Consider the following 18,935-nt stretch of genomic DNA (forward strand, 5'->3'; position numbering starts at 1 on the left):
AGCTTTGGTACTCATGGAATTTGTTTGGTGCCTCCAACAGGAGTTTTTTCAGGGGCTGGAGACACATGTCGTCCTGACACAGGCCTTCTTCAGACAGGTCAGTGGGTTGCTGGTGCAGAGGGAAGTTCAGAGCCTGGAGGAAACTGTTGCCCAGGCTCAGGCTGTACTTAAACAGGCCCACAAACGAGGAGTGGAACTCGAGGGCATCCTGGAGGTGTGTGGTTTTAAATTTTCATTAATTATGCATGGCTTAAAATAGATTTAAAAGTGTTTTGCTAGATAAATGACTATAGAAATCTGAGTGATTGTTCTGTGTTTTTGGGCACCAGTGGTGGAGCAGGTTGGTGGGTGATTATCAGGCCTTGTACAGGCAGCTGGAGGCCATTGAAAGCAGCATCCCCAGTGTGGGCCTCGTGGAGGAGACAGAAGGCAGACTGAGTGAAAGAATTTCTTTATACCAGGTACAGACATCACCGCACTCATGTCGTACCATAATCCACAATCATTTGTATTTAATTTAAGGCAGACAGGGTTGGTTTCTGATGTTGTGGATATGTCATCTGTCATTATAGCGTCTGAAGGCTGGTCTGTCTGAGCGGCAGCAGCAGTTGTATAAGTTGTTGGAGGATGGGAAGAGGCTTGTCTTACATGTGTCCTGCTCAGAGCTGGATACTCAACTCACTCAGCTGGGGGAACATTGGCTCAGCACCACCACCAAGATCAACAAAGAGCTACACCGTCTGGATTCCACTCTTAAACACTGGATCAGGTCCGAACCTCTGACCATTTACCTGTGACTCTGTCTGCCCTCATAAAGAAACAAAAGATTATATATGTAACACAAATTGAACTATGGAAATTATTATATTTATATTTTGTTATTAATATAATTATATATTTCTTCACTGTAGTCCTCCAGCTGTAAAAATAGATCCTTGCCATTTTATCAAGCAGCTTCTTGAGGTCTCATCCTTGGATGCTTTTTAAAAAGTATTGATGAAGTTTCCAACTTTTCTGGGCTCCAAATATTACCAAGAAAATAGTTTAACATTTTGCAACGTTTGAATTTTTTTGTGCTTTTGTATGCGTATGCACATGTTTAGTGACAACTCTCAGTATCGAGTAACTTGCAGGTGGCTCCTTAGATAAAATTTTCATGCTTTTTATTTGTAAGTCACTTTTAAAGGACAAGTTCGATATTTTACACTTAAAGACCTGTTTGCAGATTGTTTATGATGAAATAGAACGGTTTTGACTGAAATGTGGACAAATGATGCAGGCTCGAGAATTTTCGGGTGTTTGTTGTATCACCTCCCACCTCTACAATGGCTGCATAGGTGCACTTGAACAATCCTTCCTAAAATGCATTAAACTTTCGTTTACAAAGACGTGAAACTCATCGAGTGGTCAGGGGTGTTCACTGAAATCCTCACACAAAAATCGCTGCAAAAGATGCTTTTCAACAGGTGTTTTACCATTTGTTGTAAACTTGTGGACCTATTTTTCCAAAAGCCTCACACCCGTACATTCTTCCGCTGAGAGCTTGAATAATAGACACTCCAGCCCAGTTGGTGGCGATAATCCACCTTTGCCAATTGCAGGAATACAAACAACATTCCCGGCGCGGAGTAATACCGTACCTCACAGCACATCTAATACAAGTCAATGGAGTTAGACAAAAACTACGAGTAGTTTTGCAGCGATTTTTGTGTGAGGATTTCAGTGAACACCCCTGACCACTAGGTGAGTTTCACGTCTTTGTAAACGAAAGTTTTATGCATTTTAGGAAGGATTGTTCCTGTGCACCTATATAGCCATTATAGAGGTGAGAGGTGATACAAGAAACATTCGAAAATTCTCAGGCCAGCACCATATGTCCAAATTTCAGTCAAAACCGTTCTATTTCATCATAATGTGTCTATATATTTTATTGTAGGTATCAAAGTGAGTCAGCTGAGCTCAGCCAGTGGCTTAGTTCAGCATTAGATCGTCTGGAGTTTTGGAGCACTCAGTCTGTTACGGTACCTCAAGAGCTAGAGACCGTCAGAGATCATCTTCATGCCTTCCTGGTAAGAACCTCCAGCAAATACTACACTAAAAGATCCTCTATACACATTTATTGTTAGCAAGAATACTTCAGTATCATTGACTTTCATAATTATCTACATGACTTCATCTGTTTATCTTCAGGAATTCTCTAAAGAGGTGGATGCCAAGTCATCTTTGCGCTCCTCGGTTCAAAGCCAGGGGAACCAGCTTCTGCGGTTAAAAAAGGTGGACACGGCAGCAATCAGGGCAAACTTGGCCCAGGTAGAAACACAGTGGGCTGACCTTCTCGCACGTATCCCTGTGGTCCAGGAGAAGCTCCACCAGGTATGATGACTGGGACTGGAGTGTTTGACAGGTGGACAATGTGTGGTTTTGATGTTATGCCATCATATTTGGAAACATCAAAGCTTGCATGCCTTTGCTAATACAGTAATACTTACATTCATATTGTAACCTACAGCTGCAGATGGAGAAGCTGCCATCCCGTCATGCAATAACTGAGCTAATGAGCTGGATATCTCTCATGGAGAACATCATTCAGGAGGATGAGCAGAAGATTATGGGTGCTTTGGGATCAGAGGTTGTGCAAACGTGTCTTCAGAAATACAAGGTAAGAGAAGGCTTAAAGGAATAGTCTACTCATCTACTCATTACCTTAACCAAGAATTGTTGATACATCCCTCTATCATCTGTGTGCGTGCACGTAAGCGCTGGAGCGTGCTGCAACGCTTCGATAGCATTTAGCTTAGCCCCATTCATTCAATGGTACCATTTAGAGATAAAGTTAGAAGTGACCAAACACATCAACGTTTTTCCTATTTAAGACGAGTAGTTATACGAGCAATTAGGTGGTACAAAATAAAATGTAGCGCTTTTCTAAGCGGATTTAAAAGAGGAACTATATTTAATGGCGTAATAGCACTTTTGGGAGTACTTCGACTCGCCTGAAAAGTCCGCTCCCCTTCTCACTCTCATAATGGGAGAGGGAGGGTGTTACTGCGCAGAGTCGAAGTACTCCCAAAAGTGCTATTACGCCATAAAATATAGTTCCTCTTTTAAATCCGCTTAGAAAAGCGCTACGTTTTATTTTGTACCACCTAACTTGCTCGTATAACTACTCGTCTTAAATAGGAAAAACGTTGATGTGTTTGGTCACTTCTAACTTTATCTCTAAATGGTACCATTGAATGAATGGGGCTAAGCTAAATGCTATCGAAGCGTTGCAGCACGCTCCAGCGCTTACGTGCACGCACACAGATGATAGAGGGATGTATCAACAATTCTTAGTTAAGGTAATAACATATTTTAATATTAAAAATGAGTAGACTATTCCTTTAACATTCTTAGTTTATCACTTGCAGAGTTGCTTGTCTATACTTTACCCTATCATTGTCCTTTAAACAGGGTTTTCGGATTGACCTGTCCTGCAAGCAGCTGACGGTGGACTTTGTGAATCAGTCGGTTCTGCAGATCAGCAGTCAGGATGTGGAAGGGAAACGCAGTGACAAAACAGACTTTGCCGAACGTCTCGGGGCCATGAACCGGCGTTGGCAGATACTGCAGGGACTGGTTACAGAAAAGGTTTTTTATGAGTCAAGTTTTTATTATCTTAACAGACATCAATAATCTTTATTTGCAATCAAATCAATCAAACTGCTGTTCTTTGTGATTCTCAGATTCAGGTTTTGGAGCGTCTTCTTGAAAGCTGGTTGGAGTATGAGAACGTGGTCCAGACTTTGAAGACCTGGTTCAGTGTACAGGAAGAGAAACTTAAAAAGAAACACAGGATCGAGGATGTGTCCTCAGCACAGAATGCACTCAAAGACTGTCAGGTAGATCAAGACACCACAAAGAAACCAAAAACGTTTACTACCAAAACCAAAACTGTAGTACAGTGTATAGGTTGCTTTCTTGTTCAAAGATGTTGAACTGAATTAAGTGTCTGTATGGTAGGAAATGGAAGTGTTGGTTAAGGAAAAAGAGAAGGATCTGGAGAAAGCTGAAGAGAAAGGTTGCTTACTTATCCAGGAAAAGAAAGGGGAGGCCGGGTCTGTCATTATGGAGACACTAAAAAGTCTCAACCAGTCTTGGGCCAATCTGGATCACATGGTAAATTCCAAGTAGTGCATTTCAATAGAAATCTAATTATCTGCATTTTTCTTCATTACAGTTATACTCAAATATTTCTTATACCCAATAATGTTTTGGCTTGCATAGTCATCACAATACATTACAATAGCAGTCATTTAAATTGATTGACAGTCCTACAAAGTGTATATTGTTGGTCTAATATAGTAAGTTGAGGGCTTTTTCTGTTGGTCAGCTTAAGTTTTTGTGGCTTTCAGCTCGGGCAGCAGACGGTCAGTCTCCGGGCCGTCCTGGAGCAGTGGAGTCTGTATAAACAAGCGTATGAAGAGATTCAAGGCTACCTGATGGAGGGACGTTACACAATCTCTCGCCTGTGCCTCCTCACCGGCTCCCCAGAGGCTGTGCAGGTTCAAGTTGAGAATCTTGAGGTGCTAGTCTTTCTCTTTCTCTGGAGCCGTTAATAAAATACCACAGTTCACTTTATCTATGGCAGACGTTTGCATTTTGATTTAAATAGGACATATCATGAAAATCTGACTTTTTCCGTGTTTATTTTCTATAATTGGGTCCTCAGTGATTTTATCAACCTAAAAAACATGAAAAAGACCAACCCAGTAACTTTGTTTTGGTAAACCATTCTCTGCAAGCATGTGAAATATTTGATCATTCAGATTTCGCTCCCTATGTGACGTCGAAAGTGGATCATATTATGATACCGCCCCTTAATCTCCACTATCCAACCATTTAGTGCAGAGAGAGACTGAGAAAATAATTGACAGCACAATTAAGTTTTCTTTTCAACAAACCACCATTATGGTGATCAGTGTTTGCATTTTATCAGCTCCTTTGCATTTAAAGGGACAACCCAAAAAATGGCACCGTTTTGCTCACACCTATAAAGTGGCAATTTTAACATGCTATAATAAATTATCTGTGGTGTATTTTGAGCTAAAACTTCAGATACGGGACACTGAAGACTTATTTTACATCATAAAAGAGAATTGTAAAATGTCCCCTTTAAACATTTGGCAGACGCTTCAATCCAAAGAGAATTACATTGCATCTAATAAATAAGGATTCATGGCACTACTTCTGGTTCCAAAATATTAAAAAGCCTTTATTCAAACATGGTTTACTTAGAAAATATTAAAAGAATAACTAAAACACTGCACATTGATGCATTTCGCCACCCAGCCTTCCTCAAAGTGCCCCTAGATTCTCTCCTGGATTAGAATTACATTGCATTCAAGGTATACATTTATTTATCAGTTGTGTCTCCCTGGAATAGAACCCACAAACTTGAAATTGCAACTGCAGTGCTCCACCATTAGAGCTACATTTTCTTTTTTGAAAAACTGTGTAAAAATAAAATGATCGGTATATATAGAATTTTTATTCTTCAAAGTAATAACTGTAATATGTGAGGCAAATGACTAATATTATCATGGGTGTCTTTGTGTATGTGTTTAAGAGTTTACAAGATGAGCTAGAGAAACAGGAGAGCAGTTTACGGAAATTTGGCTCCATAACTCAACAGCTGTTGAAAGACTGCCATCCCTCAGTGACTGAATCACTCAACGTAACGCTTGGTGATATGAACCTCAGGTGAGCTTCAAACAATTGTTTACATACCACTAATAGCTTGCAATAATGCACAGATTAAGAGTACTAGCTCAATATAAATCATTGAACATCTGCTGATAGGTGGAACACGCTGCTGGAACAGATCTCAGATCAGCTGAGGAGCAGTAAAAGCCTACTGCAGCTGTGGCGGCATTATAAAGCGTTATATGCTCAAAGCAACACAGACATCCAAAAACTAGAGGAGCAGGTTGAACATCTACTCAAGAGCGCCACCCACAGGGACATCACAGAACAGGAGTTGAAGAAATGGATGCATCAATGCATGGTGAGTTTAAGATAAGAGTTTTGTGTTAATAGCTAATTCACAAAAACTGTGATCCACTAAACCAAGCTAAGGTCATTTTTTGTGATTTACTGTTTTCTACATAAAATCATCCCACATAATGTTATGTGAAAATATACCCTATGATTTTTTTTAAATATTTACTGAGTAAGGTCATGTAAATGATTGAAATTTAAGTAAAAGCAAACTTTGTATGTTTGTAGTTGTAAAATCTTTGCACTTTGGGTCATTGTGTTACTTCTTGTAAAAGTGTACAAATGTCTTTCTGGCATTGCTGTAGGATCTTATGAAGGCTGAGGGATCCTCAGAGTCTGTTCTGGAGCAGCTAAACAAGTTTGGAGGACAGCTGAGACAGCAGGTGGACCCTTCTGCCATGACAACCTTCCATACAGACCACCTGTCACTCACTGAGCGCTTGGCAGCGGTTGGACACACCCTCCAAAGACAGCAGTCTCTTTTAGAGGTAAGTGAGGGGTTAATAAATCAAAGTACTTGATGCAACCTGATGCAACATTTGTGCATGGACACTTTTTATTCAAATTATCAGTGCCATTGTTTGCACACTTTTATTTACTTTTAAATGTATTCACATTTTTATCCAAAGTGACTTACAGAGCATGTAGCATTTGACTAAACATTTCGTCAAACCCTCTTTTATTCTTAATAATGTGTTTTATCTTCTCTTTCCCTTCTGCTAGGCGGGTTTGAAGGACTATGAGAGGTTTAGTAAGGAGTTATATTCTCTAAGTCACTGGGCAGAAGAAGCTGAGATGCTTCTGAAGGAACCAGACCCAGTCGGATCCCCAGATATATCAGCTGTGCAGGAACACATGGACAAACTTAAGGTGAAAATTATTTCAGTTTCCCTGTAAAATAATGCTGTATTATATATGCACCAGTGGCGGCTCGTGCGTGCTCATCTGAGGGGCGCGAATTCAAAATATGTGTTCGACGTGTCATGTGTGTTGCTTGTGTTTTCAAAATATGTGTTTGTTGCGTCATGTGAACCATGTGCATCACGTGTTTTGTCAAAATAAGTGCCTGCTGCACATGCATCAAAACCGTTTATGATAAAAGAGACGTTCACAAAATACACACAAGATACTCCCTTAACAGTAAACTCTGATTACGCATGAGATTATACGAGTATCTGGCAAACACGAGCATCTCTTTGATCATAAACCCTTTAGACGCGTCTGCAGCAGGCACTTATTTTGACAAGACACGTGATGCACATAGATTCACTTAATGCGCAGAACACATATTTTGAAATTACGAACCACACACATGATGGGCTACATACATGTTGTGACAAACTTCGCATCGAGCGCCCTCAAATAAAGAAGTCACCGGCCGCCACTGATATGCACCTCTGTACGGTATCAACACTCTTATATGTTTGTCCACAGAGCCACATGTTGAAGTTAAGCAGTCTTTCTCCTGATCTGGAACGCTTGAATGGGTTGGGCTATCAACTTTCCCTCAACGACAATGAAATCAAGCGACTGCAGAATCTCAATAGGAGCTGGTCTTCTAACTCTGCTCGTACAGTAGAGAGATTCAGGTACAGTATATATGATCCTCACTAGATACTGTAAAATCATTGCTCTGTTCTGAAACACTGTGCTACTCTATACTGTAGATATATGCAATCTTCATTTTTGCTTATATGTGTGGTTACAGTAAACTCCAAGCCATGGTACTGCAAAGACAGACCTTTTTGGAGAAGTGTGATGCTTGGTTGACCTTCCTAAATCAAACTGAGGACAAGCTGGGCACTGAGATCTCTGGGAACTATCAGAGCCTGTTAGAGCAGCAGAGAGAACATGAGGTAACAATAGACTTAATCATTAGAGATTAACATCTTTGAAGGTCTTGGTTTTATCAAATATACAAATGATAAAACTTGTTAACTGGCGCTTCAATATTTTTACTTCTGTATTATGCATGTAAATGTTAATCTATCATGACAAACTATATAATTAGTTGGAAAGGTCTAAGAATGTAGTTTTCATATTTCAAGACCTTTTAGCAGTAATAATAATGCAGTGACCGTAATGTATTAATTAATACAGAGTATGCAGCAAACCTTACAACAAACTAATTTTTTAATAATTTTATGTATAAATTATATAATATATTGCATTATTTTTATTTATTACAATAAATTTAAACATCTATAACATTTTTATTTATTTATTTAATATTTTCACCTCCAGACACTTCCGTAAATAAAACTTTAAAATGTTTTCTTTAAAACAAGACCAAATTTAGGCTTCTAGACCATAAAATGCCAGCGTTATATTAATTTGAAGGTATCACCTTTTAATTATACCTTTATGTCCTAAACATACAGCAGAATTGACAATAAAGTTGACTTTGACAACCCAAAAGTCTAATACTATGGCTGCGTCCGAAAACTTAGGCAGCTGACCTGTTGCCTCGCTGCCTCATGAGGCAATGACTTTCGAAGGCATAAAGGCAGCTAAGAGAAATGCTTTCGGACACACTTCAAAGGCAGCGTGTTAGAAATATAAACAGAGAGCGCCTTTGATATCTAATCACATATTTGAAAACTACAATACTAATTTCTCGCTAGAGATGCAATTAAAAGGTGTAAAAAGTGAAAATATACATTTATTTACACTAAAACTAAATTTGTGCTCCAGCTGCTTTCTTGGCCACCATTTTATTTTTTCGAACTCGACTAGGCTCGACCAATCACATTCCCCATGCGCGCCCACGCATAGAATTGTGGGACAAGATCTCAGGAGTCAGGAAATAAACCTAACATTAGATTCGGACATGCCTTGATGCCTTCCTGCCTTGGAAAGCTGCCGCAGAAGGTAGCAATTTAGAGTTTTCGGACGCAGCCTATATCTTACTGGTTAGGGTTTTTCATCGAACAAGGGAGAAAAGGACAAAAATTATTATTATTATTATCATTAGATGAATTTTGTCACTAATGTAAATGTTAAAAAGACTAACATTACTTACATTTACTACCATTACTTAAATTTACAGCATTTAGTGATGTTGTTATTTTGCTCTGTATAAAGCTTTGTGAGATTTAAAAAATTATGAAATAATGAAAATAAAGATCAAATCCTCCATGTATCTAACTACTGAACTTTCTTTTTGTGTGGATAGTTGTTCCAAACAGAGATGTTTAGTCGACAACAGATTCTCTCATCTATCATCAGTGATGGACATCAGCTACTAAATCAGGGACAGGTAGTAGACAGGTAAAATCAGAACTTGCATAGATTTTTTAAAATCTAATTTATACAGATTTTTGGTAAAGGCTTTTTTGTATTTACCTAACAGGGATGACTTTGCCCTAAAACTGGCACTGCTTAGTAACCAGTGGCAAGGTGTGGTGAGGCGGGCACAGCAGAGACGGGGGATTATTGACAGTCTTGTTCGGCAGTGGCAGCGATACACAGAACTGATAGAGAAACTACGCCACTGGCTGCAAGAGATATCAATAGAGCCAGAACATCAACAGCAGGGGACAACAGTCGTGTTACAGCAGATCCGTGGAATGTTAGATCACATACAGGTAAATAAACAATTAAATTCTCAAAACTATTCCTCCTATAGGCTGTTATCCAAGATCCAACATTAAGTTTTTCTGACGTGTGAAAGTATAATGCATTGTTGTTATTTAAAATACAGTAATACTCTATGGCCCTGTTTACATTAGAGCATTTTAAAATGAAAACGATCCTAGTTTATACTGGCATTTTAAAAAGAATCTTCATCCACACTATACACGACCATACAGTATACGCATGAAACATGACCAATCACGTAACTGGGCATGCGCATAAAAGTGTAAAATAACTTATTACTCTAATAATAGAGGCTTACCTTTGCGCATTTATGCAGCCTATGGGGTGTGCGATATTGACAACAATTCATACCGGGATCCTTTGCCGGCAACTACAACAGACACTATTTTTGAACCTATAAAAATGTGTTTGGGAAAGTCTTCAGCTCCCCCCTACAACATATTAATATGATTAATAGGTTAATGTTGATGTTATAGACCAAACAGAATTTCTTTATAATTTTAAAAGGAAGCATTTGCAGTGAACAGTTCTAAACAGTAGCAAAGCAGAGTTTTGCAGAATAAAGAAATTCACATTCGGATAACAGTTATTTGGCTAGTCATACATATATTGTATGGCATAAATGTTAAATGAGAAAGTACATTAGTACAGTAGAAGTTTAAAGATTGGTAAATAAAATGTTCTTCTCTTCATACAGCTGAAGGAGCGTGTGCTTCAGAGGCAACAAGGCAGCTACATTTTAACAGTAGAAGCTGGGAGACAGTTAATGTTGTGGGCTGATGCCAAGGCAGAGGCCTTACTTCACACTGACCTCACTGATGTACAGGAGCGCTGGAGGACCGTTAACATCCGCTTTGACGAGAGGAAGAAAGAACTACTTTCCCTGCTAAGGGTGAGTTAAAGCGTAACTAAACCCCTGGTCAGAGCCTGACTCCGCCCACTGGCAATATTTGAAAAATGCAAGAAAAATGGGCAGATCCCAACGGAGATAGAGGGGACGAACTAAGCTCGTAAGAAGTGTTTGGTTAGATCGTAACAAGGGCGTGGTGAGCTTGAACCTGCTTACGTCATGAGTCACTTTTTGGACCCAACATCCAATAGGAAGATTCAACTGCGGTAGCCACCGTTCAACCTGAAGAGGGCAGCACTCAGAAGTTTTTACACCATATATTGTAGTATTGAAACACTTTACATCTAAATGTCAAAAAAGTTACTAAGATCAATGAACAGTACTAATAAAGCATCATTCTAACAGATCATTAACTAAAAAAGTTGGTTTAGCGTTTAGTTACTCTTTAAGCAATGTTGGTTATTACTATTTATTCATTTCCTATTACTTATGCATTCTATTAGCTCTAAATATGTATGGGTGTACTCAGTGTTTTTGACCTTAATACTTAATAATTATTCAGTAGTTCATATCATTGACAAACACTAAATGCAAATGTACAGGTTTCAGAAATGTTTTTCAAATAGTTGCAAAGCGCTAAAAGTTCCTGGAGTTTGCTTGGTTCTTGCAGTTTTATAGACCACTTTCTTGGCTTGTTTTACTTTAAGTTGGTATTAGGGTGATTCTCGCGAAATTAGACTTGAAACATTTTGATAAAAAAGTAAATGCAAAGTAAGAGTATCAAAATAAGAAGCATACAGTTACAAACATCTCTTCACGTAGTATTTTGCACATGATTTCAAATGACATAATAGAAACCAATTTTGTAGTTTTTTCCACATTTAAGGGAAACATTTTCATTACCGCAACGTGTCCATGACTGGATTTGGGTTCTTTGACATGGAAATATTTATAATTAAAAAATAAAAAGCTTTAGTGCATGTTATACTATAAACATTTACAGTAGAGAAACATGTGGTATTTGGTGATCATTGGTTAATGTAGAGACAATAATAAGGAATATAAATGTGTCCTCCGCAACAATTTTCAATCATTGTTTAAGCCCTCAAGGAACTAACATTTTCAAAAAAAAAAATAGTTGGAAGGGACATAATTGACTGTGACACTCAAGATGGCTACCAGGTAAGCAGTTCTTAATTTTTCTCTCCAGATAAAAGTTGAATTTTGTTTGTCATAGTACCTAGACAACTTTTTAGTTCTCATTACTGAAACATGAGTTTGTAAATGCATATATTTAATGTAATATCATATTGCAGTAATGATCATTTTTGATAATGATAATCTAAAAAATGTAAATAATTCTATAGGAAATATGTTTTAAATTCTCTAAAAATAATGGTTAAAGTAAGTTCAGATCTTAATCTTATATGTGCAAAAAGAAAATGGCTTCAAGGGCTTTAAAAAAAATCTGATGCTGGACACCTTTTAAGTCTGGATTTCGTGAGAATCACCCATTAGCATTACAGTAGGTATACAGTAAATATGACAGGGGTGACAGAGGCTGTTTACAATTGGCATTAACATGCATTTTCGTCGATCGGATCACAAGTGGACGACGTTAATGCCAGGTGTAAATGGTGTTCAAAACGTTTTGAGCTCGTCCACTTTCGACCACATCCAGAGGTAGTCGAAACCACTTTCGATCGGATCGCTTTGGAGTTGCGGAACGCACATGTGGTTGAATGCATTCGAACAGCCACACGCGACCTCCTTCTCTCCGCCCATTTATCTATTCTGAGGTACTAAACACAAGTTTTACGTCTTTTCTGACTTCTGGCGTGAACAGACGGTGAACAGTGCTATTTTTAGCCTTTCATTGATAAAACTAAAGTGGCTGATCTCCGTAGTTTCGTTTTGAAAGCGTGTGAAAGTTGCGCGATCCTATTTCATCAATTGCGCTGAAAATTCAGAGAAAGCTCTAACATATACACGTACAAAACACTGTGCAGCATGTTTACTTGCTAAACAAGCAGTGGACTCCGACATAATATTAGTTTGCGTCCATATAAACTCATAATTACTCCCGTTCGGGTTTGAATGACGGCGGAGAGACTCGCCCACCGTCTCACAGACCACCCCCTCACAGTATTCGGCACAGAAGCGGTCGAAAGTGGACAAAAGAGATGGATTTAAATACCAGTTGTAAACGTAATGTGTCTCTCTCGTACACTTGTGATCCGATCGATGAAAACACATCTTAATACCAAATGTAAACAGCCCCTACAGTGTTCTCGGTTCGAGCCCCGGCTAGGGCAGGTGGTCTTTCTCTGTGGAGTTTGCATGTTCTTCCTGTGTCAGCGTCGGTTTACTGTGTGTGCTCCGGTTTCCTTCCACAGGCCAAAAACATGCAATTAGGTGAATTGGAGATACCAAATTTCCCCTCCCCAACCTGTGTATGGATTCATTTGTGTGGATCAACTTGTCTATAGATTAACTGTTCTCGTCATGAATATAGCCATAGATGCTGGAATGGCATGAAGAATAAAGAAAAAAAAAGAACTACATGATGTTGCATTGTGGGAGAAGTTCTAACTGAACTGTAACATTTTTACAATTTTATAGTTCATATAAGCCACACATATAATCAATATTTTGGATATTTTGAGCCACTGCCTATGTAAGACTGAAGTATCTGATATAACTGAAGCAGTAGCTTGGTTTGTTTATCCAGCTATGGTATAATTTTCTTTTTATAAAATATGTTAATGCAAAACAGTCAAATGTATTATGCAAAATACTGCAATCCTATAAACAGTTCTTTGCATCTGACCTTACAAAGCAGCAGAGTCCAGCTAGCAAAATAAGAGTGTGTGAATGTGTGAGGGGGATGATAAAGAGAGAAAGAGAGGAAGAGGCAGCCAGAGAGACGAAGGCGAGCAAGATATCTTTAGTACTGTAGGAGATAGGACACGGGAGGGAGTCCAAGAAAAGCTGCGTTGCCAACACAGGGCAGCAGGGACAGGCGGTGATCGTGATACTCTCAATTTTGACGCATCACAGTGGGGTACAGACGCAGCAGGAACAACAATTTTGAATTGTAAAAGAAAATGGCTCCTCTTTGCTGCGGCCTCTGCCATCCTCTCTCTCTTTCTCTCCCACCTTCGTCCATTTTTACGGATGCTATGACGGAAGGTACCTGACTGGTTTATATTTGCCTAATAATGTTTCTCTCTTCTATGTCGGGACCTTGACACTTTCCTCTGACTGTGTGTAAATGAAGAATTGTTTTGCAATTGAAATTGTTATTGCAGCTGTGATTTTGTCATTTTACTGAATCTCTTGCTCTGACTTGAGTAAAATGATTCAGAACATGCATATTTGTGTGTAATATTTGTTGCTGTGTCTCTGAATGGCTTAATAGGATGTGCGCTCTTGAATGTTTTTTTTCTTTGCCTGTGTCTGTAGGACTGGGACCAATGTGAGAAAGGTATTGCTGCATCACATGAGAAGCTGAGAGTTTTTAAGCAGAAGCTCTCTGTGCCTTTACCCGATCACCATGAGGACCTGCACACTGAACAGATCCGCTGCAAGGTACACACGTGCACACACACATAATCTGACTCATCTTATTTCCTGTGACCTTCTAGAGGCTTGTGTCGTCAGCAAAATCTGCATATCTTTGATCTTATTTGTGCATTAGCTTTAAAAAGATGATGAGAAGTTTGATTGTTTATTTTATATCTGCATTTATGTATTCTGTGTATCCTATCAATTGTAATTCATTTTATTACGGTAGTGCTATCTGGTTACTCTGGCTTGCTTCATGTACTGAAGCATAGTAGGTCGGCTGTGATGAATATTTTATCTGCAAAGGAGAGGTGATTTTTAATGTATTATGTTTCAGGGAGGTGTGTGCAGTGTAGTAGTAGTATGAGAGTCAAGCAGATAGCTATGAGCTAAAATATCAACAAAGTATCTGTGACTTTGCCTGAGGGAAGGCGGGAGAGGTGCATGGTAACAAACATGCTACAACTATACACATCATTAGCAATGCTTATTTCTCATTGGAAAACTGTAAATATATGGCAATTCTGTACATGCTTCACATTGAAATTCAAATTACAATTTTGCATACTGTTTGGTAGGTACTTAAAGTCAAATTAAGAAATAAAATAGTAATTAAGAAAACATTTTAGATGCACAACCCTGTTTCTCAGTTAATTCTTTACATACATGTCATATAGATGTGTTCTTTGTATGTGTGATAGGAATTGGAGGGCAGTATTGATGGCTGGGCTGATGATGTAGCTGGACTGTGTATACTGAGAGAATCTCTCTCTAGTGGCCTCAGCGCTGATGACCTTACAGTCCTACAGGAGAGACTGACATTACTGCAGAGACAGTGGGAGGAGACCTGTCATCAGGTACGCATACACTATATACACATACAATTACACGGTAGTCAAGCTGCAAACAGAGGCAAGCGTGAACGCTCCCTTTACCTTTGTTTTACACCATAACATGATTCATTCTGTGTACAGTTATCTTCCTAAAGCACAAACGTTTCACAAGAAAACAAAAAGTGCACAAAATCCAAAGGTTATGCATTGATTAGTAAATTAGCTAAACTTTTTTTTCATATATGTGTCCCTGTATATGAAATCTATGAGACTAAAGTCTCAGAATCTACAGTAATTATGAGATTATGAGCATCAAAGTTGGATTTCAGTCACCGACTTCATTTTAATTTTAATCTTTGACATGACCATACTCAGTAAATATTAAGATGTCAAGGTTATATTTTGTAGGATTATACATGTTGTTTTAACAGTAAATCACATAATAATGACTTCAGTTGAGTTTTTACAGGCAGTGTCAGATATTAACATTAGATATTGAATAAATATATCAAATATATAGTTGTGGTGTTAATTATTTTAAGGGCTGTCAAAAGATTAATCGCGATTAATCACATACAAAATAAAAGTTTGCATAATATATGTGTGTGTGTACTGTGTGTATATATTATGTATATATAAAGACTATTTAGGTATATTATTTAGGTATATTTTTTATTTATATTTAAAATATAAAATATATCAAAATTTCAACAATTAAAACTATGAACTCTAAACCAATTTTTGCATAAATTAAATACAATTTTATGGGATTTACATTAAACATAGAATTACACTGTAGCTCAGTTGTTAAAGCATTGAGCTAGCAACCCAGGAAGTGTTTGCCAGTTGCATAAATGTAAATTATTGAAAGAAATACAACTAAAAACAAAATTCCCAAAATTAAGATTTATTATTTTAACTTGATTTTAGCATGTTAACATTTTTTTTTACAAATAAAAAATATTGGTTAAGAAATATTGTTTACAGTGCAGATTAATTTACTGCTGTCAATTTAAGATTTAGCATTTACTCATTTATCACTCATAACGTACCAAAAACATTTTGATAGGTCCTTGTTTGCTAAATTTGGTAGCCAGCCTAGTATAAAGAAATCTAGAAGTATGCCCTGGTGTGTTGAAGTGTCAATCATACATCTATACGTCATTCTGCTCACCAACCTTTAATCACATTTGCTGAACACAAGATGTTGATTGATCATTGTGGTGTCTGCAGCTGTGTCTGCGCAGACAGCAGGTCAGTGAGAGGCTGAACGAATGGGCCGTGTTCAATGAGAAGAATAAAGAGCTGTGCGAGTGGCTCACCCACATGGAGAGCAAGGTCTCGCAAAACGGAGACATCGGGATTGAAGAGATGATCGAGAAACTCAGAAAGGTGACACTTACATTATAAATGATAATAATATCACATTAACACAGCATGCTTGTGATATTACCTATACATTTGTGACTAACTACTTCTATTGCAAAAATATATTTAATGATGGGTCGGGTTGCAAAATATAAACAAATTTTAACCAATATGTAAATAAATGTCTGTGCTTAGTACTTTGTAGTTTTTAAATGAATAAACATCTGGTCTGTTTTTTTTTTTTGGCCAGGACTATCAAGAAGAAATCTCAGTGGCCCAAGAGAACAAGTATCAACTGGAGCAGATGGGGGAGAGACTCGCTCAGGCCAGCCATGAAAGCAAAGCTGCAGAAATCCAATACAAACTTAGCAAAGTCAATGAGCGCTGGCAACATCTTCTTGACCTCATAGCGGCTCGGTGAGTACATGTGACAAAATGTGCATGTAGTGCTTTAGCAAGGTTTCTATTGTGCCGTATGTGCTTTTATTAGTTTCTGTTGGAGTCAAAGTTGTATTCTTTTTACATAATGGTTTCTTTAGTACTCTCAGGTTTTGCCTGATTTGAAACTGCATGTTTTTGTGTATATTTAGAAATAAGGGCATGTCCTAAACTGTGAAAGTGTGTCATGGTAACTGTGCTAATGGGCTGTGGGTGGAAAGGAAATATTCTGCACCAGGATCATAAACATGACACCATAGTGTCTCTGGATATGACCGGTATAGTCAAGTTGCCTGCGGTCTGGACTAAAAGCCTCTCACATGGGTGGTGTTATTTTCACTGTGTCACTGTGTTTCAAAGCGTGTTCTCTCTCTCTCTCTCTCTCTCTCTCTCTCTCTCTCTCTCTCTCTCTCACACACACACACACACACACACAACCACACACACACACACACACACACACACACATTCGCTCGCGTGCATGAGCTCAGTGTGAAACAGCTGCAGTGCTGTATGTGGTAGTTTTCTCTTTTTTTCTCAAGTACTGTACACTGTAAAAAATCTGAAAAAAAACTGTAAAATTCCAGCAGGAAAAATACCGTAAAATTACGGGCACAATAAAGTAAAGCAATTTTCCGTGATACAAAAATACAGTTTTTTTTCTGTAATTTTACATTAATAAAGTCTAAACCTCTGTGATCCGATCTTAAAATCCACATGTACAAATACTCATAAATGCCCTTGACCACACTGCAAAAAAATTCAACTTCAAAATGTTCTTCCAACAAAGGTATAAAAAGCATTGTGTAGAGTGAATATGCATTCAACCCAAACTGTTTGAACAGTTACTCGACCGATGTTTTGGACTCTTTTAAGTGTTTTTTTTTTTAAATACATACTTCAAAGTTAAAAGCGATACTTTTTTCTATCCTTAGTTGAGTAAACTCAGAAACGTGCTTTAAAAGTTGTCTAAGGGTATATTCATCATTATTTTGTAGTGAAATTAAAAGATAAGCGACATTATTGAGTTGGGTAGACCTAAAAATGTCCTAAAGTTTGTTGCATTAAACCTTTTTTTAATGCACATATGATTCTTCATGCGCCCCTGCCCTTTCATTTCTATTTCTAGTTATTCTTTAGCCTTTCATTTACCCTTCTCTTAATGTTCCCTATTGTACGAGGTTTATTTGTTTTAAAATACAGACACCCACACTGAGATTCCAGTCCTCTGATCAGCACATGCTAATGACTGTCATCTTATTTTAGCCACGGCAGTATTTGTCACTCCCAGCTGCTCATGCCTGCACTTGAGAGCGTTTTACACACATACACATTAGACAGGGGGTTGGAGAAAGCCTGGACACTTGTTGTTCAGACGAAAGAGAAGGGGAATTTGGACAGTGTGGAAGTTTTTCTTTCTTCTAAAAGCTTTGATTGGAAAGACTTGGCTTGATGGTGCTGGATATGGGCACTGATAATATGGCAGAATGTCCAGGACAGGATTCAGATCTGCCAGAATGTGACTGCGACATTAACAGGCAGGATAAGATTTATTTACATTTTTCTGCTGATAATTTAAGACACTGCACGTTTGTTAAGACGTGCCGGAAGTAGTTTATGTTAAAATATGTAGTTTCCTACCTTATAAAGTTTCTCCGATGTGTGAATGTCCAAATGTTCATTATAAATCTAGACATGCTGTATTTGAGCACTTTTCTCTGTTCTTGCTGTGGTTTTAAAGATTTTAATGTGGCATAAAGCACAGCCACACTGAACCGTTTACATACCAAAGTTACATGGGGGTTTTATATCACTAGGTCACAGTCTATCTGTGTTTTCCTAACGGCCTGCAGCATACAGTAAAGGATCATTTAGAGTTAGCTGAAGTTTAAACACATTCACTTTGAATTAGTGCTCTTTGATTTACATCTAATCTGAGATACGAAACATGCTATGCTGGTTTGCGTGAGTTGTTTGTTGTATGTATCCTTGCTTTTGAGCATGTGATTCAGTATTTTTAGGCACATTCAAGGATATGAAGGAAACACTGACGCCAATGGGATACAGTTAGTCTCTGCTACTGATTTTATATTACAATACTCCGGGTGACCCCAGAGTGACCACATTTGCAGCCCCCCCCCCAAAAAAAAAAAGAAAAGAAAAAATATATATATAGAGAGAGAGAGAGACTAACTTTTTTGTTATTAAGAGCACTGTAGCCCCTGACTGAACATTTTAGG

At 38.1% G+C, this 18,935-nt stretch overlaps 1 protein-coding gene across 4 annotated transcripts in view; it reads left to right on the top strand.

Annotated features, from left to right (window-relative positions):
* The window catches only part of syne1a (spectrin repeat containing, nuclear envelope 1a), a 163,983-nt gene that overhangs the window by 128,276 nt on the left and 16,772 nt on the right, over positions 1 to 18,935 (top strand). For all 4 annotated transcript variants that reach the window (XM_073856031.1, XM_073856030.1, XM_073856028.1 and 1 more), the window contains 23 exons: positions 41 to 214; positions 330 to 461; positions 573 to 769; positions 1,937 to 2,069; positions 2,191 to 2,373; positions 2,510 to 2,659; positions 3,454 to 3,630; positions 3,726 to 3,881; positions 4,003 to 4,158; positions 4,395 to 4,565; positions 5,609 to 5,742; positions 5,842 to 6,046; positions 6,345 to 6,527; positions 6,763 to 6,909; positions 7,474 to 7,628; positions 7,748 to 7,895; positions 9,215 to 9,309; positions 9,392 to 9,626; positions 10,337 to 10,531; positions 13,955 to 14,080; positions 14,758 to 14,913; positions 16,123 to 16,281; positions 16,508 to 16,674. In XM_073856031.1, the coding sequence (XP_073712132.1) occupies positions 41 to 214; positions 330 to 461; positions 573 to 769; positions 1,937 to 2,069; positions 2,191 to 2,373; positions 2,510 to 2,659; positions 3,454 to 3,630; positions 3,726 to 3,881; positions 4,003 to 4,158; positions 4,395 to 4,565; positions 5,609 to 5,742; positions 5,842 to 6,046; positions 6,345 to 6,527; positions 6,763 to 6,909; positions 7,474 to 7,628; positions 7,748 to 7,895; positions 9,215 to 9,309; positions 9,392 to 9,626; positions 10,337 to 10,531; positions 13,955 to 14,080; positions 14,758 to 14,913; positions 16,123 to 16,281; positions 16,508 to 16,674 (3,734 nt within the window). The remainder of the gene's footprint in view (positions 1 to 40; positions 215 to 329; positions 462 to 572; positions 770 to 1,936; positions 2,070 to 2,190; positions 2,374 to 2,509; positions 2,660 to 3,453; positions 3,631 to 3,725; positions 3,882 to 4,002; positions 4,159 to 4,394; positions 4,566 to 5,608; positions 5,743 to 5,841; positions 6,047 to 6,344; positions 6,528 to 6,762; positions 6,910 to 7,473; positions 7,629 to 7,747; positions 7,896 to 9,214; positions 9,310 to 9,391; positions 9,627 to 10,336; positions 10,532 to 13,954; positions 14,081 to 14,757; positions 14,914 to 16,122; positions 16,282 to 16,507; positions 16,675 to 18,935) is intronic.

This window comes from Misgurnus anguillicaudatus, chromosome 18 (assembly GCF_027580225.2).
Source record: "Misgurnus anguillicaudatus chromosome 18, ASM2758022v2, whole genome shotgun sequence".
In the NCBI taxonomy this organism is placed as follows: domain Eukaryota; kingdom Metazoa; phylum Chordata; class Actinopteri; order Cypriniformes; family Cobitidae; genus Misgurnus; species Misgurnus anguillicaudatus.